Genomic DNA, 25000 nt, shown 5'->3' on the forward strand with positions numbered 1-25000 from the left:
CTACAGAAATTACACACAGGCTGATGCTCTGCAACACAAACTGTCTTATTTTTAGTGCTCCAAAGTCACTCTTTTTTAAACTGTGCAATTCAAATAACTTCACAATATCTGCTTTAAAACACTACATTAGCATTTATTTGTGCCAGGTTGGTAGGTAAAGTCACCCAGTGCGAGTTTGCAGCAGATAAAAACACATTACTGAGGAAATTTTTTTTTGAAATATCAACTGAAGATTCACCCTGCGTGGAACTAAAACCTCCACCTTCCCCAGCTTCACCCTTTAAACCGCATATTAGAAAACCACACATGGTTGTACGCCTAGACACTAAAACCAGTCTGTTACACCTGCACTCACCCGGGCAAACACCCAACTAAAACAAGTCTGAGCCAGCCAGCGAGCAGGATTAAAGAAACGTGACCTGGAGTATCAGGGACACATGGAGAGCAAGGTGCCAAAGAAAACCTGCACAGCTTTGTAGGAAAAAGAAATGGGACTCCTCGGAGTCGTTCCCTGTGTGCCTTTTCGGGGAGTCTTTTCATTAGAAAGCGTTTAACTTACACAAAATGATTTCACTGCTGCCAGCTCTCTGTGCTGTCAGGCAGCCAAATGAGATTAAAAGGAATGTGCAGCGCCGCGGTACTAACCTGCCAGGTGGTGTTCGGTGTTTACGGCTGTTTTTGGTTTCTTTGTCCTCTCTCGGCCGGTCTGGACGCTGGATTAGACCTAACAGGGTTCAGTGTTAATGAAACGTGGCAAATCTAAGTCGACCGCCACCCCCTCAATCCCCCAAGACGGAAGAGCGTTTCGGGAGGAAACCGGCAGCGGTTTCTTTCTGCTGCTCGGGCCAATCGGGCCAATCAAATATTCATGTTAAACAAAACCACAAACCGCAGCTCCGGTTCAGGGAAAAATCACGTCCGTGTCCTCGGCTCCGAATGCAAATGAAGACATTCGGGTCATCGACTAAATGTAAGAAAATCAGATGTCAGACTTTGCTTCAGGTGCACATCTTTCTGCACTTCACCTGTCATTTGTGGGCACGAGCATTCAAGCCTGAACTGTGTTTACTTATTTATAAAATGCAGAAATATCACATTTATCCAATTAGTACTGCTGCTTCACTCTTTCCTAGAAGCCGTTGGCAGTTACAGAACAAATACCCCTGGTTGTGGATCACTGGGCTAAGATGCTGACCGTGTATTTGTGTGTCCCTGGAAACCATCTCTCCTCCTCCTCCTCACATTTCCTCTAATCTCTCTGCTGTCCGCTGCCTACAAAGAGACAAGAAATCCCCCGAGATAATAAAGGAAATCAAAATAGTTTCCAAGCACCATCCAAATATAAATTCCTGTGCCCCCAAAAATGCTCTTTTTCTTCTGATTGATGAAACTTTTCATTATTCATATTCAGTTACTTGGTAAACATAGCCCTCCTCTCCTGCAGAGGTATGTGGGCCGTCGCTATGAGTACCGTTGGTGCAGCTGTCCGCACGCTGTTGCTGTTTCTGATGGAATCGTAACGAAAACGGGAATTTGTTTTGGAGCTGCTCTTTTGGGCTGCTAATCTTAACCCACCCCAAGTTTGGTGATCACGACGTGGTCAGGAAGGTCGAAGAGGAAATGCAGAAATAAAAAAAGATCAAAAGAATGTGGAAATATGTTGTCACTTGTTTTGAGTTCTGTGCAAAAGTCTTGAGCTGGTCAAGGTGGAAGCAAGAGAGCTGTTAACCATATCCTCCAAAAGCACTGTATTTACTTATTTATTTGTTTATTTGGTATTTTGAGGAACAAGAAACTTCCGTTTTTAGTCTGAACCTCCAATTATGATACTCAAATTAGCTGCTGTGCTGTCCCTTATTTTCCTGCTTAAGTTTTTAACAACTGGGTTTCGTGTAGGTCAGGATTTTACAACAACGCTTAACAAGATGAATTCAAAGGAGATCACAAAGGATTAGCCCCTAATACACCACACTTCTTAGTTTTCTTGTGTTTTTCTCCAACGAACAATAAACGAAGTCCTCAGTCTAGAAGCTCAGAGCTGTGGATCTCCTGCCTGTTAATCTGTGGACACAGAAGCTGTAACGATGGCGTTTTAATACGTGTTTTACGCTTTTGTGGTTTCTCTAATGTCTCACCACTGCAGATCCAGAAAATGAAGTTTGTGCTGTCTGACAGGTGAAACAATGCAGACCCAAAACTATCTGTGCAAAGGTTGAGCTGATGGAAAATCGACGTTTGAGCGTGAGAATCTCTGAGGTGCTGTGTGTCAGGAGGCGAGGTGCTGGCATATAACGGTGCTGAAATTAGATTTTTCTGGCAGTTGAGCGGCAGCGACTCTCTGCAGGTGGTTAATAAAAGAAAAAACGCTTTCTCTCCGTTAAAAATCAACTTAGCATTGATTTACAGTGGTGAGGGGCTGGATGATGGAGGGACGGATCAGACAGAGAGAAGGAGGATAAACACCACAGCAGAGCAGAAGACCGCTAAAGGCTGTGCACAAAGATATTACTTCATACAAGCATGGTCAGTCTGAATTCAGAGGCACATTAAAGCTATTTGGGGCAATTTTTCCATCATTTGACCATTAAAGTGACAAGAAACTGAAAAATATCAATCGCACGATCAATCCCTCAGTCACAAAGTGACAAAACCCACAAAAAGAAACCAAAACATTAAATCAATTTTCTTTGCAGCGTTGGATCTGTTTGTCCATCTCTCCTTATCGCTTCTTGCTAGAGAAGATTGGATTGGTTCCTGAGTTCCTGATCCCAGATTGGATCAGGAGCTCAGTGGGCTCCTGGGACAGTCTGAATCAGATAGACAGATAAGGATTTTTTTGGTTGTCTGTCCTATTGTGGCCTTTTTGTTTGTTTCTTAGGGGGTATATTTGGGTGGCACAGTTGCCTAACAGCAAAAAGGTTCTGGATTTGAATCCGCTGGCCCGCTGAGGCCTTTGTGGGAGGAGTTTGCATGCATACCAACCTAACCGAGTAACTTATTGGCAATTAAAGAGCTTCATGCGTTATAAAAAAATCCAAATGAAGCATGAAAATCTGTGTATGAGTATGACTCTGTGTCCCCTCCAGCCTCCACATGTGGACTTTTTCACTTTAAAAGATGAAAGTGTTCACTTTCTCTCCACAGACGCCTCACCTTACCCTTCTCCCTGTGACAGCTGTGACAGGCTATAAGTGGTTAAACAATGGATGTTTACTAATCAGATTTCATATTTATTCTACACTGAACAAAAATATAAACGCAAGACTTTTGTTTTTGCTCCCATTCCCCATGGGATGGACGTAGAGACCTAAAATTCATTCCAGATACACAATATAACCATCCCTCCCAAACAGTGGTCACAAATCAGTCCAAATGTGTGGTAGTGGGCACATCTGCCATATTGAGATAATCCATCCCACCTCACAGGTGTGCCACATCAGGATGCTGATCTGACATCATGAGTAGTGCACAGGTGTACCTCAGACTGCCCACAACAAAAGGCCACCCTGGAATGTGCAGTTTTTTGCGCTATTGGGGGTCTGGGGACCCAGAACTGGTCAGTATCTGGTGTGACCACCATTTGCCTCATGCAGTGCAACACATCGTCGCATGGAATCTATCAGATTGTCAATTGTGGCCTGTGGAATGTTGGTCCACTCCACTTCAATGGCTGTGCGAGGTTGTTGGATATTCGTGGGAACTGGTACACGCTGTCGTATACGCCGGTCAAGCACATCCCGAACATGCTCAATGGGTGACATGTCCGGTGAGTATGCTGGCCACGCAAGAACTGGGACATTCTCAGCTGCCATCTGCCCTGAACAATGTGAACCATGATTCATCCGTGAAGCTCACACCTCTCCAACGTGCCAGACGCCATCGAATGTGAGCATTTGCCCACACAAGTCTGTTACGGCGACAAGCTGGAGTCAGGTCAAGACCCCGATGAGGACGACGGGCATGCAGTTGAGCATCCCTGAGACGGTTTCTGACAGTTTGTGCAGAAATTGTTTGGTTGTGCAAACCAATTGTTCCAGCAGCTGTCTGGGTGGCTGGTCTCAGACGATCTTGGAGGTGAACCTGCTGGATGTGGAGGTCCTGGGCTGGTGTGGTTACACGAGGTCTGCGGTTGTGAGGCCGGTTGGATGTGCTGCCATATTCTCTGAAACGCCTGTGGAGACGGCTTATGGTTGAGAAATGAACATTCAATGCACGGGCGACAGATCTGGTTGACATTCCTGCTGTCAGCATGCCAATTGCACACTCCCTCATTGCTTGTGGCATCTGTGGCATTTTGCTGTGAGACAAAACTGCACATTCCAGGGTGGCCTTTTGTTGTGTGCAGTCTGAGGTACACCTGTGCACTACTCATGATGTCAGATCAGCATCCTGATGTGGCACACCTGTGAGGTGGGATGGATTATCTCAATATAGCAGATGTGCCCACTACCACACATTTGGACTGATTTGTGACCACTGTTTGGGAGGGATGGTTATATTGTGTATCTGGAATGAATTTTAGGTCTCTACGTCCATCCCATGGGGAATAGGAGCAAAAACAAAAGTGTTGCGTTTATATTTTTGTTCAGTGTATTTTAGTGACACAGTTTACGATTGAGGTGATTGCTAACACTGTTTAATTGTATGTTTAATTCCTGTCTCATATTTTATTGGGTATAATTTGGCTTCAGTCCTCTGTTTTGCATGCTTAAGGTTACCCTGCGTTAACCCCAAGCTGAGGTTGTTAAAAAGTACCTGAATAACTTTCTACTTTTAACAGAGAAAGTTAAAGAAGGCTGCAGAGAACAGCTTAAACTCGAGGCATCACGACCCTTTACAAAAAGAACGATTCCACTTAAAAAAAGAAAGCAGAAAATCACATTATACACCGGCAGGCTCCAGCTCCCTCTGATAAAAATTATACATCTGTAATGAAAATTATGGCTCTTGGTTTGAATCCAGCGGCTCAAAGAATGGCAGCTCAGTCTGAGTGAGTATAAGACAGTCACACATTATCACTCTGAAATGATTGTTCCCACATTCCTGCAGCCGGGACTTTGAAATGACTGAACGCTGACTTTCCCGCTGTACCTGTTTGCAAACCCCAGTCCTGAGATTTAAATTCTGCCTCACCATCACTCCAAAACTGAAACACGTGCTGCCCATGGTCTATGTTCCTGTTCTGTTGTTCAGCTGAATGTTGTAAAAATCGTATTTTTAACAGTCAAATCAGTCGTGAAGGTCAGCTTTTACAAAACTGCAGCTGGTTTTAACTTTAACGGCCCTTTAATGACTTCTCAGTTGAACTGCGGTGACCCGTTTATGTTCAGTTTGTCCAAATCCACTCAGTAATCACAATTCAGCTCCTACACATCACGCAGTGGTCACTGCACTGGCTATCAATGAAATTTGCCCTCCATGAATCGACTCCACAGCCTCTCAAATAATCTGCCAACCTGCACAAAGTTCAGCAATCGACCGTTTGAAATCCTATTTAACACTCGTCCTGTTTTCATTCGCTGAGTCTGAGATGTCCTGTCCACCGTGAATGTTTCTTCCTGTTTTTTCAGTTTGTTGTTTTTATTTGCAGTCTTTTTTTGTATTAAAACCTATTATTAGCTTTAACCTAATGTTTTATTTGATTTCATTCATTTATTTGCTTCCTTCAGTTTTGTTTAACTCCTTTTTTCTTTAAACAACCCCCCAACAAAATGTTTGGGACGCTGTTTTTGTTCCTGTGTTCTGTTACTTCCTGTCTTATTTTGAAAGTCCCTCATCTCATGTGCTTTTTGAGTTAACTCTTTGTCTCTAGAGTTCTGCATATCAGTGTAATAAGTAATATGGAGGGACAGACTGAGACTGCCATTATATGCTGATGATGTGGTTGCGTTTACTGTAAAATTATAGAAATAATAAATTTTGTGATTTCTGCTCTGTGTTCTTTGTAACACTTTATAGACCAAACTGTGGACCTGCTGATACACAGTCCGCATACATCGTCATTTACCTGCACACGGCTCCGTATCCGGGAACTATGCGGCACTCTCCTCCTTGGCAGTAGTTCGGCTGGAGGACACACAGGCTCTGGCAGGGCAGACCGTCCACTGACACGAAGCCCAACTGGCACTGACACTCCGCCTCCTTCGTCCAGGCGTTCACCACGCAGCGAGAAAACTCACCGCAGGCCTGGAACTTGCAGGGATCGGCCTGATCAGCTGCAAGGAGAGGAAGGCAGAAAAACGTGGACACACATTAGTATTCAGGAGGAGTTTCCCGCGCCTTCCTCTAACCACCCTCCTCTCTCCGGGAGGTGTTGAGGAGTGTTTGATTTTAATGAGATCCTCTCCTCCTGCTCTGCACTGAAATGTAAGGTTTAGCCGGCCTCCGAGACTAAACGTCAGATTCACTCCGGGGAAATTAGCATGTGTGCAGGGTGTCACGGATGAGAAGTACATCATGTTGTGAAGCCACAGCACGTGGTCAGTATCTGTAATCCAAACATACATCAGCAAGTATGTGTGTTTGAATCAGGGCTTCTGCTGGGGGTCTACAGCCTTCGTGTCCTGGAGAGTTCCTGTTTATTTATACTGTATATTTATTAGAGATGGCACGATACCACTTTTTTATGTCCGATACCGATATCATAAATTTGGATATCTGCCGATACCGATATGAATCCGATATAGTGTTTTTTAATCAACAAAACTGTTTTTTAAATATCTTGCTGCATTTTGTACAAGTTCATACTCAAGTTTAAAACAACAACTACACTAAAGCTATTCTGTTATACCTGTATGCAAAAAAAATATTTCATAGTTCAGCAATACTGATCAATCTAATAAACTTAAACCTGCACCATCCTCCCTATTCTGGTATTTTAAAGAGTACTTAGCGTAAATATTAAGCAACCTAACTAATAGGGTTCCAACTCCCAGCATCAACAAAAATAAATAAATAAAAAATAGGGAACCACCCCTCACGCTCCACCTCATGATGCTTAATCGACGTAATCAACCTTAATTTGATGCAGTGTGAAAAAAAAATACACAGAAATCAATTCTTTTTCAAGAAATATTAAATAGATTCAACATCTTTCTTCAACAAAATTGCAGACTGCACAGATGGTACCTTCCCAAAGGAAAAAGTACTATAGCTTACTAGGGTATATTAGACTTAACAGTTACTATATACAATAATGGACTTCTATACATTTTACATCAGATTAAAACTTTGGGTGTAAGATTCAGATAAATATTAAATAATTAAAAGCTAGACATTTTAAATGAGAATAAGAAAGAAAAGTATGTCTTTGTGCCCCCTTTTCCCTGTTAATGCCCTATCGGCCCCCCTGGCTAAACTTTGCTAGATCCGCCCCTGCACAGTTACCAGCGTCAGCTACGTAGAAAAAGATCCTGGAGTAGAAAGTAATATTAAATACATTCTAACAACAGCTGATCAAGCTTAAACGTGCTGCTGTTGTTCAGCCGCTGGTTTCCTCTTTCTGGTGCAAAGTGGGCCAAAAGCAAACTAGAGACACGGACTCGCGACAGAAAAGCCGATCAGCTGATCGTTAAGCAGTTTCATGATTGAAGTAGCAGCAGGAGAGGCAGTCGCTTGTTAAGCTTAACGCAGGAATGCTTTACAAACATTCAGAGATGGACTTACACACTTGCTTTACTTCTCTCGGGATAACTTTGTCGGAGATGAAATGCCAGGTTGCTAGCGAAGCTCCACATGCTATCCAGACCACCGACAGGTCCCGCATGCCACAGCCGCTCTATCACGTGATGCATACTGCTCCGACGTGCTAACGTTCTGAGGTGAGTTACGGCGTGTTGCAAGTTTTGTGAGGTGCTTTCGTGATATTTAATGGATCGGATTACATTTTTTTATTTTTCTCCGATATCCGATCCAGTAATTTAGGTCAGTATCGGACCGATACGTAATATCGGATCGGTCCATCTCTAATATTTATCAGTGTATGCCAGCTGGAACAGAAACAGCTGCTTTTACATCATGACTTGGAATAAATAGCCATATTTAATCTGTGTATGTAAAATGTCCCTCTTACTACTTTTCTTAGACTGTGTAACTGGCAGGTTTGAGGAATCTATCAAACATATCGCTGCACAGTTTTTGGGAGATTGCTTGTAACCCTCAAATCAACTACAAGAGAATTTAAGGTTTTATAAACCTGCATTTACCTTTGTTTTTACAGTGTATGTAGTGCTTTATAGCCTCTTTTAGTTCAAAATCTAGTCTTGCCAGCCACTTTATTAGGTATCCCTTGCTGGGGAACACTCCTCAGAGATGTTGGTCCATACCGATGTGATAAAAATCACACAGCTTCTGCAGCTTTGTTCACAACAAACACGAGTGTTTCAGCAAAAACCTGATTCCCAATCAGGATTTTGCTGAAACACACACACGCTCGCCTCGAGACAGAAGATGTTGCAGCAGCACTTCTCCTCTCAGCAGCTCACTTCTCATCTTCATCACCATTATTCGGGCCCTATAATGTTCTCTACGATCCCACCGTGTGCCGTTGGATTTGACATATAGACCTAATTACCAAGTCTGTTTGAATGTTTGTGATCTCTGCTCCCTGCCTCAGACTCATCTGTGGAGAATATTACATCACAAAGCTTTTAGAGTGTGAACTGCATGCAGAGGAGCGCTGCTGATACAACAAATGTGAATTATTCTAAGATGCCTGTTTATATCTCATACATAAAAAGAAATCCTGGCATCATAAAACACCACCGCACTGCAGCTAACAAAAGAAACGGCATGTTGGCTTTTTAATCTTTCATGTTAAGGAATAAAAACACCATCGCATGCAAAAAGGACTCTTAGATATTCAGTTGAACAACAGTAGAATCAGCACTGAGCCAGAGCTTGCTTTAATCACTGCTAACATCAGCCAAAACAAACTGTCTTCCTGTGTTATATTACTCTATTTTATAAACTGCTACGGACCCGTTGAGGCATGCACTCCACTCTACTCCTGAAGGTGTGCCGTGGGATCTACACCCAGATGTAAGCGACAGATCCTTTAAGTCCTCTAAGCTGCGAGGTGGGGGCTCCATGGATGGGACTTGTTTGTCCAGAATATCCCACAGATGCTCGATTGGACTGAGATCTGAGAAATCTGGAAGCCAAGTCAACACCTCAAATTGTTCCTGAACTATTTCTGGTTTGTGGCACCTCGCATTATCCTGATGAAAGACACAGCCATCAGGGAGTACTGTTTCCATGAAAGGGTGTACATGGTCTGCAACACCGCTAAGGTAGATGTTACATGTCAAAGTGACGTCCATGTGTTGGCAGGACCCAAGGTTTCCCAGCAGAACACGGTGGATGGGGTCAGTGTGGGAACCCTCGCTGTCTGTAGTGCCAGATGTTCTGTGTATTCTGACAGCTTTCTATCAGAACCAGCTTAAACGTTTTTTGCAATTTGAGCTAAAGTAGCCACACGGGCCGGGCTTCGTTCCCCACATGCATCAGTGAGCCTCAGCCGCCCATGACAACTGTTCGTTCCTTGGACCACTTTGATAGATACTGACCCCTGCATACCGGGAACACCCAACGAGAGCTGCAGGTGTAGAGACACTCTGAACAGCTCGGCCCTTGTCAAACTGTGATGGCAATCCTTACATTCGCTCATTTTACCTGCTTCTAACAAATCAACTTTGAGAACAAAATGTTGACTTGCTCCCACCTGCTAACAGGTGAAGAAATAATCACTGTTATTCACCTCACCTGTCACTGCTCACAATTTTAGGCCCGGCTGGTGTACATGAGCAGCAGACCGGAGTTCACATTCAGTTCGGTTTGGGGCAGAGAAAGCTCAGGACACCTGCAAACCCGGTAGCGTTTCACGCACCTGGTTCGATGTCCAGAGAGTGGGTGTCAATCTGGATGTGCAGCTTCTTGGCGGCAGCGGTGCAAAACTCCTCCAGGATGCAGTGGACCGCCTCGGTGATGTTGTACGGCACTGACTTGGTGAACTTCATCTTGCTGTTGACGACCACGCTGCCCTTCCTGAAGTTGAGGATCTCCAGTTTTTTGAAGCCCGTCAGGTTGGCCTGCAGGAACGGCAGCAGCTGCAGAAGAAGAAGAAGCAGAGAGTGACGCGTAGGCCATAGGGGAGTCTGACTGATTAACAAAACTGAAGGAAAAACAGAAGAAAATTGATGTAAATGTAGTTTGGGCCGATTAAACTGTCTCATCATGAATTCTGTCTAAACTGAGTGAATTCATAAATAACTTGATGCCTCTCTGCTCACATAACTCACATCTTTTATGCCCATGAAGTCAAAGCCTTGGCTGAATTGATGCACCCAGTCTGATTTTATCCAGAGTTTTGTGTGAATGTCTGGAATTTCTTTCTACAAATCAATACATTCATCTACGTTTCCTCCTCCTGCTCGAGAAATTCTTGCAATGCCTGAACTCACACTGAAGATTTATATTGTAATTCAGAAGCTGCAAAGAATACAGAACGCCTTTTAAATCACACAAACATCTCTCTGAGGAAGAAACCATCCCACTGTTTGAGTCAATCCGCTGTCAGCAGACACAGAAAGGAAAGATTAAAGTCATAATTTTAAACTTTAATGTGATATGGATGAACTGTGTCTTCAAACCAGAAAGTAATCAGAGGATTTATCCGGGTTTTTTCTAGTTAAATCCCAGTTTTTGTGCCCCAAATTGATTGGCTTATTCTTCTTAATAGGATTACAGCCCTGTTCTTTTCTCCCTTCAGTTTAAGTCAGTACTTCTTCTTCAATCCCATTTATCTTCAATTCACTTTAAAGTCGATCCTTTGGTGCAATTAATTATAGAAATTACATGTAAATTTTTACATGTAACATGGTTTATTCAATAACTTTGCATTAGTATGAACATCTGTACTGGAAGCTGTTTCCTCTCGTGCATTTATTTGTAAAAGATCCGCACAAAAAGCATCCACCTCATAAAAAGAGAAGAATGGCTTTCACCACATTTAGCCCGACGAGCTGCTTTCCATCTGTTATCAACCAGACAGCAATCGCTTCTATTATTTATAGTACAGCTAACAGCGGCGGTGTTGAAGGGAGGCATATACTTGGAGCTGACTATCTTATTTGTTCACATCTTACCGTTTTTGAGAACCTTTAGAAATGCAGGGACCTAAGTGTCTTCTGTTTGGTGTTGATCGCGTTGCCTCAAAGAAAGGAACAGCCTGTTCTGTCTTCCTCCCCACACAGCAGATAGCCGCAGATTCTTCCTGTTAAAAGGAAGTTTTTCCTTCCCACTGTCATCAGTGATTTGGTGTTATATAATCAAACCGAATTGATTATCTATGCGATGAGTTTACAAAGTTTACTTTAGTCTCTATCAGTGATTCTAAATATTTTTCCTCATTCATCAATTTAAACTTTTTTACGAATTTTTAAAATGTATTTTTATCATCGTGATTATTATTATATCATAAATTTCAGTTTAAAACAAATATTTTTCGACCTTAAATTGAACCCATGAGAGAGAGACAGTGATATATCACTGGTAGAAAAAAAAGGTTTTACTCTTTAAAGTCGGGTTAAATCCCCACAAGTCCAGTTTACCGAACATGCTTGTTTCTTCCTTCATTACACAAATATTTATGGTCCTTTTTGCATGTGCGTGTAAAATGTGTCCGGAAATAATAAGTACATTTATAAGTGCCGCTGGCAGCGAGTGCCACTGATGTGATTATGCTGTTTACGGAGGAGATGCAGTAAAGCAGCGCACTTCGTTTCAGTCATCACTCCTCTTCATGTATTCCTCCTGTCATTGAGTTTTTTTGAGAGCATCCTCACCTTAAATGAGACACTGTGCCGACAAATTAGTATCCCTGAAAATGAAGTTCAACACATGCACACACACACACACACACACACACACACACACACACACACGATCTGCAGAGTCAAACTAAAAGAGAACAAATAGAAACACTCGACAGTTTTGTTTCTCTAATTTGCATTGACCGGACATAATTACCTCTATTGATGCAGTTTAAACTGTTCAGCAGATGAAGAGTAAAATCTATTCAGAAAACGTTGGTCCCCAAAAGGATTTAAAGTACTTTCTTTACCAGGCAGTATCTGTCGGCCTGAGTCTGTATTTCTATTCATGTGATAATTACTGCGTCTTGCAGGGCTTGAATTAATTTTTCACCGCCAGCAGCAGAGCGAGGACACAGAGGAGACGACTTAAAGGCTGCTGGTTCAATTCCTCGAGTTAAACACAAATAAAAAGCTTTTCTGTGTTTTTTGACTCATATATTACCCAGATCTCTCCATTTTCCTGCCTGCCCCTCTTTTAATTAGCTGATATTGCTGATAATGCAAACTCAGCATTTCTGCAGACTCAATGGTTTCCTTCCAAGTTTCCCAATTAAACAAAAAAGAACAGTAACTCCAGCTCCATATTAGTATGTAAATGCCTCCAGGCTTGAACTCAATACTTTGAAACGTCAGTACGTAACGGTCACCAAAATGTACATTTGCAGCAGGAATTAGTTTAGGGTAGAGTGTTAATCATTGATGGATCCAAATGTGAAAAATAAGAAAGGTAAAGAAAGATGTGAGCGCCATGCAGAGAGTTAAGGTTGATAAAACTGTCTGAATGCTAAGAAATCCAGATAGAGCTCCCACTTCTTCAGACATTATTTGATCTGAAATCTCAGCTGAAGGACACTGACGGCAAGCAATAATCTACAAATAAAACTGCAGTAAGTAGGAGGCACGTTTCATCTTTAGATTAGTATTTCAGGCAGAGGACTCGCACCTGCATCATCCATTTACCATTATATTCCCCCGGCGTGTTCTTCCTGCCTCATTAATCCAGCAGAGTCATTGTTCAGAGAGAAATAAGGGCTGTATTGTACCTGCCTGAGCTTGAAATTATTCTCTCACTTCATCCAAAACATCAAAACATATCCATTCACTGCGCAACAACCTGCAGCTCCGACGCTGAGGGCTCCAGGAGAACTCGGAATGAAAACAGAGCTTGTGTTATTAATTGTGTCTGGCTTTCTGTTTTACCCATCAAGTCATAGAAGTATGAGGTATCGCACTCACCAGGCACTGTGTCGATACACTCTAAATATCCCTATTAATATGAATATTTTAATCAAAGAAGGAAAAATAGCTCATTGGCATCAAAGCGGGATGAAACCAGCTCCAATTAGGTCTCAGTTTGGGGAATATGTTCTCCTCTCCTCTTATAATAATGTATGAAATGACATGAAAGGAGTCTCTGGTGCTGATGGAGCCACACATGATTATGATCCGAGTCTGTAGCTCCCCTCAGCTCTCAGGCTACAGCTTCATGATGTGATGCTCTCCCAAATATTAAACAGTTTGAATTTTTCTGCATTCAGCAAGTGCTCAGTTTTCGATTTTAGAATTGGATAATTGCTTCTTCTTTTTTTTAATGTGGTGATATAAACCAAATATATCGGCTCTGCCAAAGAGAAGAAAATATCTATGGACCCACGTTTAACGAGGAAAAATACCCAGAGTAAACGGATATGTCAGGTACAGCAGCTAAATCTAAATCTATCACACTCCAGAACATTAATGTCACATAAAACCTTGAACTTTATAGTCTGTGTCATTTAACACTCTAAAATCACACATTAAAAAAACCTGCAGACATGACATGCAAATGAATGCATTAGTGCCAATACCTGCAGTACCTCTAGTTTCCACATGAGGCTCCAAAAGTGAGTCAGTCTCCATAGACTGATGGATAATATGTTAAAATATGTTAATATGTTAAAATGTCCAACTTTACAGCTGAGATAAAAACCTTCAGAGTCTCAATGATGCATTGAGTTTTTCCTTTGCAGTCACCTTTCTCACTCACTATGTATTAACAGACCTCTCTGCATTGAATCATATCTGTTATTAATCTCTGTCTGTCTTCCACAGCAAGTCTCTATCCTGTTTTCCTTCTTCCACCCCAACCGGTCGCAGCAGATGGCCGCCCCTCCCTGAGCCTGGTTCTGCTGGAGGTTTCTTCCTGTTAAAAGGGAGTTTTTCCTTCCCACTGTCACCAAAGTGCTTGCTCATAGGGGGTCATATGATTATGTATCTACTGTACAATATAAAGCGCCTTGAGGCGACTTTTGTTGTGATTTGGCGCTATATAAATAAAATTGAATTGAATTAATACAAAAAACTGTTTTGACCTCTATGGATGGTTTCCTCCTTCAGAACAACAGTAGTGGAGAAAACCTTTTATTCAACTCTCCTGTTTGAGTTACATCGAGGTTTAAAGCTATGCATTAATATTGCCGTGGCCACTTTCACAGACAGGCTGGTGCCGACAGGGCTAGCTGCTGTCAGCTCTGCATCATCGTAGCTAGTTCATCCAAGTTTACACAGCACATTGAACATGTTTTATCAGTCATTAAGAAAAGCAAAGGCCCAAGGTTAGCAGTACCCTCAGGTTTACCCACAGTTTTATTAATTTTCCATCCATTTGTATTTTTCAGCTGGTTATCGATGCCCCACCTGCAGCGGCTCATGTCCCACAGTTTGAGAAATGCTGCAGTACGTAAAACTTTAAATATATTTTTACTTAAACAGCTGTAATCCACTAACTGGTGATTGCTGATATATTCAAAGAGGTGTGACAGTTTTGCAAACAACACATAATGACTCTTTAAACCAGACAAACCAGCAGAATAAAGAACCCTAAAGAAGGATGCAGGTTGCATTCCAACTCACCACGTCTAAGAAGGTGTTCTCCAGGGACCTGTACTCAGGTGAAGTCTTGTTGAAGAGGTCCTCAGAGAAGTCCATGTTGGTGACGCGCAGGCTGAAGAACACCACCAGCTCCCGGCCGTGGCTGGCCGTGGTCATGGTGGGAGTGGTTAGGTATCTCAGTGGAGGTGTGGCCGTGGTGACAATGGTCCTGTGTTCCTCCTGCACAGACAGGAAGCCGCTCCCCTCTTCTCCCTTTTCCAGGAGCTCATTTGGGTCTGTGGCCACCACGCTGGTTTGATCCAGCTCCACAGCCAGGTCCTGCACAGCTTCTTCCACCATGTCTTCGGTAGCATCCGGCGGGGTGGTGGGGCTTCCGCCTTCTTTTTTTATGTAGCCTCCTAAGTCTTCATCAATAATGACGACAGCTGGCTCGCTTTGCTCTGACTCCACCTCCGGCTCAGCGCTATCACCCTCAGGAGACTCAGTAACAATGGGGACTTCAGATTCCTCTGCTACCTCAAAGAGTCCAGAGTCAATTGTTGGGACGGGTAAAAACACTTCAGAAACATCGACAGAAGCTGCCGGAGGTGTAGGCAGTGAGTCTGAAGCTGGTGGTGCTGTCACACTGATGTCTGTTTCTGGGGATAAATTACTTTTTTGTGTCTCCTCTGGCAACTCTTTAGTGGCTTCTGATGTGCCTGTTGTGTCTGCAGCTGCCACTTTGAAATTTCAGGCAAAAAGGATTAATTAAGTCATGAGTGCACACAAAGGATTTCAACAAATTACCAAAATGTGCCTGTATACATACATAATAAATTCATACAGCTAATGCAGAATCCTCACTTCTGCACTAAGATAAAATCTTACAGAAAAGATCCATCTGATGGAGTCTTTAATAATCAAAAAATAACCCACAACTTTTCATGCAGCACAGACACATTGCACAGTCTGCACTGAAATGTAGGGAGATCACATTTTGGTTTGTACACGGCTCTAAAATTATATAATCAATCCATCAGAAAACATGTAATCATCTCACTTCCATCTCATTTATAATTACTGTAATTCGCCCATATATTATACTCTTTATAGGTTTTACAAAAGAAACACTTAAGTAATGTAACAAGTAGTGTAGTGTAGTGTAGTGAAGCGAACTGATTTCTCCGGCGAGTAATTAAGTACTGCATTACTTTTAAGGAAAGTAAAAAATTATGTGTAATAAAGTACTTTTTTGAATAACAACCCCAACACTGCTCTTCACACCTGCTCACCTGTGATATGAGAGATCGTCTCCAAGTGTGAATTGCCTTTTGTCGTTTCTGTCATTGTGGTGGAATTGACTTCATGCTCCACCTGAACGTCTACACTCTCTACATCCTCCTCGTTGTAAAAATGATCAATGATGGGATAGTCATGGTCAGGTTCGCCTACATCTTCGCTGGAAGGCTGGACTGGTATGATGGGTAAATTATGCTCCTCTGCTGGGTGATGATAGTCAGTTCTGACAGGATACAGGAGGTTTTTATCTTCAATGACCTGAACAGCATCCTCTCCAAAAGGAAGGTTGTCCACACCATCCAAGGAGGGCAGGATTTTAATTGATTCGGCAGGTGGCTCAGTGGCATCTATTTTAGGTTCTGGTTCTAACATCTCTACTACCCCCTCACCTGGATCCGATTCTAGGCCATGAAGATGCTCCCCTTCTGATTGTTGGACTTCCTCTATTACCTCTTCTTTAGATTCTGGCTCTGAGACTTCTGGTAGCTTTTCCTCTGGTGGTAAACTGTCAGCTTTGCCTTTGACCGGTTGAGAAGCTTCTTTTGGTTTTGGGCTTTCAGCAACCTTCACTTGTTCCACGACTTCTTCAGATTGTGGTAGTGGGACCTCAGTTACATCCAGTACTTCTGATTCTTTCCCAGGTAATGGTTCGTATGGTACCTTTTTCATCTCTACCACCGACTCAGTCGGTTCTGGTACTTCTTCTTGCTCCTTTTCTGATTCTGCAGTCCCAACTTCCACAGGTGCCATTTCTGTTACTTTGGGCACTTGGGTTTCCCTTGTCGGTGCAGTTTCTGGTTCTGCAGTTTCTTCTGCTGGAGATTTAACTTTTTCTACCCGCAAAACCTCTTCCTCCTTTCTTTCGACATCTTTATCATCTTGTGCTGGACCCTCAGAAACCTCTTCTTCTGCTGGTTTCACATCTGCTGGCTTTTCCTGAATTACTTTTGCTTCAGGTTCAGAGGCCTCTGGCACTAGTTTTTCTGATCCTGTGGCATCAACCACCTCTCCTTTTGGTTCTGAAACATCTTCTACACCTGTGAGTTGTGACTCTTCCTCTGGTTCTTTAACACCCCCCACATTTGGCTCAGGCTGCAAATTTGGAATTACATTTTCGTCCATTTTTTTAATCTCTTCTGTAATTTTTGCTTTTTCCTCTTCTGGTTGTAAAACACTGGGCTGTTCATGCAGTGCTTCTTCTGTCAGATCTTTGACGGTGCTTTCTTCTGCTTCTGCCTTGGGCTCTGAAAATTCAAGGTCCTTCTCTTCAATACCTAGAGTAGTAATTACTTCTGTAATTACTTTTTCTGGCTCTGAAACAGCAACTTCTTGAGATTCTACTATAAACTCTTCCCCTGGCTCTGAGTCTACAGGCACTTTTGTGTCTGGTTTTGCATTTTCAGCTACTTTGTGACCTGGCTCTGAGGTTTCAGCTGGCTCTGAAACTTCAGGCACTTCATTATCTACTTCAGAAACTTCAGGTACTTCTTGACCTGGCTCTGAAGGTGCAGGTACTTCTTGAACTGGCTCTGAAGGCGCAGGTACTTCTTGACCTGGCTCCGAAAGTGCAGGTACTTCTTGAACTGGCTCTGAAGGCGCAGGTACTTCTTGAACTGGCTCAGAGGGCGCAGGTATTTCTTGACCTGGCTCAGAAGGCGCAGGTATTTCTTGACCTGGCTCCGAAAGTGCAGGTATTTCTTGACCTGGCTCTGAAGGCGCAGGTATTTCTTGACCTGGCTCTGAAGGTGCAGGTACTTCTTGACCTGGCTCCGAAAGTGCAGGTACTTCTTGACCTGGCTCTGAAGGCGCAGGTATTTCTTGACCTGGCTCTGAAGGCGCAGGTACTTCTTGACCTGGCTCTGAAGGCGCAGGTATTTCTTGACCTGGCTCAGAAGGCGCAGGTACTTCTTGACCTGGCTCAGAAGGCGCAGGTACTTCTTGACCTGGCTCAGAAGGCGCAGGTACTTCTTGACCTGGCTCTGAAGGCGCAGGTACTTCTTGTCCTGGCTCCGAAAGCGCAGGTACTTCTTGACCTGGCTCTGAAGGCGCAGGTATTTCTTGACCTGGCTTTGAAGGCGCAAGTACTTCTTGATCTGGCTCCAAAGGCCCAGATACTTCTTGATTTGGTTTTGAGGCCTCGGCTACTTCATGACCTGGCTCTGAGACTACAGTTACCTCTTTTACTGGCTCTGAAACTTCAGGCACTTCATTATCCCTTTCAAAAACCTCATATACTTCTTTTTCTAAATTTGAAACTTCAGGCACTTCTCTGTGTGGTTTCGAAACCTCAGCTACTTCTTGGTCTGGCTCTAAAACTTCAGGCACTTCTTTTTCTGGTTCAGAAACCCCATGTACTTCTTTTTCAACTGATACTTCAGCTACTTTTTCATCAGGGTCTGCAACAGTTGCTCCTAGTTTGTCAGGTTCTTGAAGTTCATCTACCTTGGAAATTTCAGCTACTACTTCTTTTAGTTTAAACACATCAGCTGATTCTTTGACTGTCTCTGAAACTTCAGATACTTCTTTGACTGTCTCTGAAACTTCAGATGATTCTTTGACTGTCTCTGAAACATCAGATACTTCTTTGACTGTCTCTGAAACTTCAGATGATTCTTTGACTGGCTCTGAAACTTCAGATGATTCTTTGACTGTCTCTGAAACATCAGATACTTCTTTGGCTGACTCTGAAACTTCAGATACTTCTTTGACTGTCTCTGAAACTTCAGATGATTCTTTGACTGGCTCTGAAACTTCAGATGATTCTTTGACTGTCTCTGAAACATCAGATACTTCTTTGGCTGACTCTGAAACTTCAGATATTCCTTCAACTGTCTCTGAAACTTCAACAGTTGCCTGCAAAACTTTGAGCGATTCTTCATCAGGTTCAACTGCCAACCCACTTTCTGGTTTGAGCAGGCCCTTTTCATTTTCCAACTCTGAAACATCCTTTGTTTCTGAAATATCACCAGCATCGTGGGTTTTAGAGACACCCAAATGTACCTCCTCTTCTTCCTCTGGAAGAGCATTTTCTTCTTCGTCTTCATGAAGTATCACTGTTGGCTTTGTGGGTGGCTGGTCTGTTATGGCGGAGACTGTTGTGATGGGGAGTCTAACATCAGGCGCCTCCTTTGCAGCCGGAATTGTAGTGAATATAATATTAGCGGTTGGGGTAATCTGAACAGTGTCCAATCTAGGACCTTCTCTGTCGTCACCAACAGGACTCAGGTCTCCCTCTGGTATCAGGTTAGGAGACAAACTGACGTAGGGAGCATCTGTCTCCAGCTCAAGAAGTGCAGGAGGGGTGGGAATGTAGTCTCGCACAAGTTTACCGGTTTCATCATGATGAATGGTTTCAATCTCATGTGTAATGATCAGCAATTCTTCTCCCTTCCCCTCTTCCTTTACTGGCCCGGGTTCACTCACATAAATCGACTCATCAGTAACGTCCTCCGAGCCTGGGAGTTGATCGCTGCCCTCTGCCACCCCACTGGTCACTGCTGTCGCATCATCATCTGGGACTGCTGTTGGGTCAAGCAGGATCTCCAGGGCATTTTCCTTCTCCATGGGGGTGAGGGAAACTGCCGGCCAGAGTTTGTCAAACTCTGGCTCCACAGTGGAAATTTCCAACTCGTTGTGTGAATCAGGCTCACTGGACTGTGGAAGGCATGTTGGCAAAAATGAAAACAAAACAAAAAAAACCAAAAAAAACTATTAGACAACTTTAATTTACAATATTTAAGTCTTAAGGATTGTATTTAAACATGTTACCAATCACACTGAAAGCTGTACAAGACAACACAAACAAAGACTGCTCTAGTGTGACCTGCACAGTTCTGGAGATCAGTTGTCTTCAATTTAATAGAACGTGATGGATAGAGAGCACTGCAGGCTCTATGGGGTTTCATCTGGGGTGGTCTCTCTTTAAAATAAGCCAACTACAGTTTCATTAACCATTATAATGGTCTTACCTGATTCATTACTCCAACTGAAGCGGTGGCTCTCAATGCTGGTAGGAGGATCTTTTCTATGACATTTAAAAAAAAGCAGGTTGAAATCAGATAAAACCAATCAGTTACTCATATTTCTCAAAATCTTGTAGTGGAATTATACACCAAGCCTTAAATGCTTTAACTAAATAGAAATAGCTGATTGTCCAAATTAGGAGTTACGTAAAAGTTTCCACCGGATGCTCCAGGTATCACTGAGCCCAAAATTCTCAGTGGAACCACAATGTCATAGAGCTCCAGGGAGCCTGATTATGTAAGGTTTTCTATGTTTACAATTGGCCAGTACAAAACTGAATTAAAGTGAAGCTCTTTAATTCAGTTCCTCATTTTTAATTCAGATAAACGAGGCTTATTTAAAAGAAAGTGTCAGATGGGACGTTTTCGACTGTTTTCTGAGAATTCACTGGAGAAGTCTTTATGAAAGGTGTTTTTTTTTGTTACAGACTGTAGCTGTGAATCCTTCTGTATTAAAATAATGTTCTAACATCGTTCTCGTTGAAGACTGAACAATGCCGGTGTTCACATGTTCTAAATAATCATTTGGGTGAAACAAATTTAGGTCCTGAAGAAATTTTTTAGCTTTTGAAGGGCCTGGATCACAGAGGACGATCTGAGACAGCTGTGTCACAGTAGCTGGATGTTGCCCATGCCGTCTAAAAAATGCAAGTAGAGCTGTTCATGACTCTTTACGTGCAACTTATTTGCATTTATTTCCATATAAATGAAACCAAAGAGTGACCTCTGTGGAGAGACGTTACCTGGTTCAAAGTTAATTGAATCCAGGTCGACTGGAAGGGACGCCTCCTCACGCAGAGCCTTGGTCACCATTTCCCTGAGTGCAGAGTTGGCTGAGGAAGACTTGGGTGTGTCAGTCGCATTCTCTGAAATCTCAGAGGTGATTTGAGGGGAACTGACCTCAAAGACCAGAGAGTAGTGCACCGAGATTCCTCCAGGCCTGAAAGAGGAAATATTATCCTTTTTATTTTTTAAAGATGGCAAAACAGACATGAATATGGGGAGCAGATGAGGGATGACATTCAGTTTCATGGGTAGGTGGGGCAGAGACTCTACAGGGTGAGCTGTGTCAGGGTCAGGAGATACTGCCTCTGAATCTTCTCACTAACCGCGCTGATCAATAAATGTCTGAACTCTGCAAATACAGGTCGACTGTTATGGAGATTTTGTGCTTCTCAGCTTTTGTTTCGTCAGTCCTGTAACATCGTGTTTTAACATAATGCTGCAGATTTCATCGTGATCTCTGCTACGGAGTGTCCTTTGGCAGAAATATCCGCTGTCTTTAAAGCAGCTGAGGATGCATAGGTGGCAAAAATCTCAGATTGGCACATTTGTGAATTGCACTAAGTTTTAGATGCCTGGTCTGTTTCGCTTGTTACTCTCTGATTGGATTTAGGCAATAAAAACTACTAACTACAAACTATGAGTTTGCGCTCATGTATGCATGTGAGATCACAGACACTAAAGGACAGCTTTGACAAAAGGAGCCGACATATGGGAAAGAGTTTCACATACATAGTTAAAAGGTTGCACTGAGAAACACTACTTTTAAAATGCCAGGCATTAATATCTGAAGCTACACTTCAAAAACAAGAAGAGAATATTGAGCTGCATCAATATTCTGCATCGCTATCATCATCAGCAGAGAATAAGCTGATTTGTTAGATGGGACAATTAGAATGCCGATGATGTGAATTTCTTTGTTTTGAGTGAACTGACGAAGTGAAAGCACTTCTTCTTTAGGCCGCGAGATGGTTCTCCATTCGGAACTTGTAAATCACCAGGTTGGTTTTACACTTACTTCCCTCTTATCGCTGTTTTTTGTCTCCTCCACAGACTGTACATAAAGGAAAGGCGTAGTGATCTCCGCCCTAACACACCTTCCACCTTATTTGTCTTGTTGAATCCAATAATAATTACAATAATAAACTTCTTATATTCAAACAACCTAGTGGCACAGACTCATCAGTCACAGATAAATGAGTCCATGCTTCCCCTACCAACGCCAGTCACATGGTCCATTTGAGCACTTCACTAAAATAAGTTTTGTTGTACGTTGTTTGAGTATTTCTACTCCGCTGTATTGTGGTTGTAAACACTCTACTTTGCACTCCATTTATTTATTTACTACAGATTTGAAAACAAATGTACTCATGCATGGTAACATATCGCTCTAAAGCTAAATCACATTTATGATTCTACATAATCTGTACTTTTATTTTAGGTACTAAACATATTTTTATGACTTTTCCTTAAATAAGAGACTGAATACTCTTGTCACTCCTTCGTTTTGTAGAAAGTTACTGTTTTTAATACCTGTGATTCACATGTATTTCTGCATTCCTCCGTGGCTGGCTAACTGAATGAACGCCAGTATAACGCGCTTCCTTTTTCCATCTTTTATGTACAGTCTGTGGTCTCCAGCTACCCCTGACTAAAACATCTGGCTGCTCAAAACATCTTTAAGACTTGAAAACCAAAACAAGCAGCTTAAAGAGGCTAAAATCTCGAGGGGACGCGGTCAGTCAGCCGTAGGTTTGTGAGGTCTTCGTTACGTGTTGTTGTTTGATTTTATTTTTACTGACATGAGTCCAGCTCTTGCTGCTTATTAAGAAGTAAGAACAAGTGTACAGACATGTGAAAATATTCTTGCTCATTGTCATAATTCAAACACTGAGAAAAGTCACTCTTTGCTTTGTTGCAATCTGGCAGGCAGATGAAGGAAGGAGGAGCTGCGAATCCTTCCCAAGATTAGAGGACGAGCTCCCGCTGAGGCCTCACCTCCGTGTTATTGGCCGTGACAGCCCCAGACGCCACAGGGGAAGGCAAATTAATCGGGGGAGCAGCCTGACAATTACAGTATCCACAGGTCTTCCTGTTTCCCTGCTCACCTGTCTTCTCCGACACTGTCACAAACTTCATGAAAAAGCATCTGTGCTCCTTGTGTTCACCTGTAACGCGATTGCGATTCACAGGAAGCTGTCCGCCTGTCTGAGCAGTTATTTGGTCCCCGTGCAGATCTTTTCACTGAGCTGTGTGAACAGTTTGGGGGGAAATAATCCCCCCTCTGTGAGTCTAACTCGGACACAAATAAAAGCTGAGCCGCATGTTGGCAGGAAACTGAACACAAACACACAACAGGAGGCGGATACTACAGGGGATGTTTCATCTCTTGGTGCCATTTACCCGTCAGTGTCCTGGGTCTCGCTTACATTGGGGAGAAGAAAAGAAGGCATTAGAGCTGGAAATGAAAGTGTAACAGAAAGAAAGGCACCACCAGGATGACAAGAGCCACAAGAAAGCCATTTGAGTGTCACTTTAAATTCTAAGTAGCTGACAGCTGGTAACTGTGCAGGGGCGGGTCTAGCAAAGTGTTGCCAGGGGTCCATGTAGGGCATTAAAAGGGAAAGGGGGGCACAAGGAAATACTTTCTTATTCTCATTTAAAATGCCTCACTTTTAAAAAAATAATTATCTGAGTCTTACAACAAACAATTGATAGATTGATACATATATACCATCAGAACAGTGTACATCACTGTCACAACAGTGTTTATTTTCATTCAAAGGCTTTATGATTTTTCCTATAATGGTTAAAATGCCCGGGACGATTTTTTTGTCCCAGTCCAGCCCTGTATGCAGCTCATCTGCAGTCTGGTGTTGCCTACATCTTCCGATTCAGAAGGAAGAATTTCCGAGTTCTGAGTACAATCGAAAGCACCACGACTGCAGTTTTTGTGTTGGATGTAAAAAGCAGGCTAGGATAGAATCAGGCGTGGGATTTCTCTCATGGAAATGATTACATTATTTTTTCCTTTAATTGGTAGGTGGCACAGTGCACTTGTGGCAAGTAAGCAAGCTAGAAGACTGGAAATCTTGCTGGGTATCCAGTTACGGAAGCAACACATTAACAAGAGAATTCTGAGTAAAACCAAAGTTACTTTCCCTAGTAACTAGTTACTCTGAAAGTAACGAGTAACTTGAAGTAACTGAGTTACTTTTGATAGAAGTAACTAGTAATGTAACTAAGTTACTAATTTTAAGTAACTTACCCAACACTGGTTGTAATATTACTCTTTCTGGGTCACAAAATAAACTTTTAAGATATTTTGAGGCGTGAACGTAGTTGTGTAAATGTCAGATATCTGCTTGGTTTACAAGACATCACATATTTGCAAAAGTGCTCCGACGTTTTTGGAGATCTGACACCCACCATCTCGAAGCTAACGGGAGGTCGAGACCTACTACAGCCGGGAGGAACACCGCTTTCCTGGCACATCGTGCCTCAACCTCCCGGTCGGCTTCGAGCTGGCGGCCTCCGAAGAATGCGGTTTAGACTTTTGCGAGATCTCGCAAAACTTTTGTGAGATCCCAAGTTTGTTTTGCGAGAACTCGCAAAAGTCTGTCTTAATTTTTTTTTCTCCCATGTCCCTTGCGGGGCTCCGTAGTGTGGCATTTTAATGAATGCAGAACACCTGATGGTTATGTCAATAGTTTGAAGTGGTTATAAAATAACGGGTAAAAGGTAAATGGCTGCAAATAACTTTTTAACTTTTTTTAAAATTGACAATTTATATTTGCATTTAAAGTTATGAAATATGATTCAATAAACATGTTTGTGGTTGTTAAAAATATAACTTTTTCAACTCAGATTTTATGTTTTTTGTCTGATTTTAGATCAATTGTGTTAATACAGTATGTCAAAATGAAAACATAACTGTAAATTCAGACACGTAAGGATGTGCTGAAAAGATTGATACCAAACAAGGCGAAGTAAATAGTTTTTAAAGGTGAGGCAAAGGTAGTTAAAAATGGCCAATTATACCCTGGACCCCAGAGGGTTAAAGAATTTTTTAAAACGCAATAGTTACTTTTCAAGTAATTAATTACTTTTAATATCTTGTAACTCAGTTACTAACTCAGTTACTTTTCTGAAGAAGTAACTAGTAACTATAAT

The 25000-nt window shown here is 42.4% G+C and overlaps 1 protein-coding gene across 1 annotated transcript in view; it reads right to left on the bottom strand.

The window, feature by feature from the left end:
- LOC146692541 (uncharacterized) overlaps positions 1–25000 on the bottom strand; it is a 59754-nt gene that overhangs the window by 11144 nt on the left and 23610 nt on the right. The window contains exons 9-16 of the mRNA XM_085432656.1: positions 23231–23251; positions 20788–20984; positions 19991–20046; positions 18056–19676; positions 16016–17965; positions 14766–15463; positions 9887–10106; positions 6008–6215 (exon numbers count right to left, since the gene is read on the bottom strand). Coding sequence (XP_085288782.1) covers positions 6008–6215; positions 9887–10106; positions 14766–15463; positions 16016–17965; positions 18056–19676; positions 19991–20046; positions 20788–20984; positions 23231–23251 — 4971 coding nt within the window. The remainder of the gene's footprint in view (positions 1–6007; positions 6216–9886; positions 10107–14765; positions 15464–16015; positions 17966–18055; positions 19677–19990; positions 20047–20787; positions 20985–23230; positions 23252–25000) is intronic.

This window comes from Copadichromis virginalis, linkage group LG15 (genome assembly GCF_057382275.1).
Source record: "Copadichromis virginalis isolate Kocher_CV1m ecotype Utaka linkage group LG15, C_Virginalis_male_GT1.1, whole genome shotgun sequence".
Taxonomy (NCBI): Eukaryota; Metazoa; Chordata; class Actinopteri; order Cichliformes; family Cichlidae; genus Copadichromis; species Copadichromis virginalis.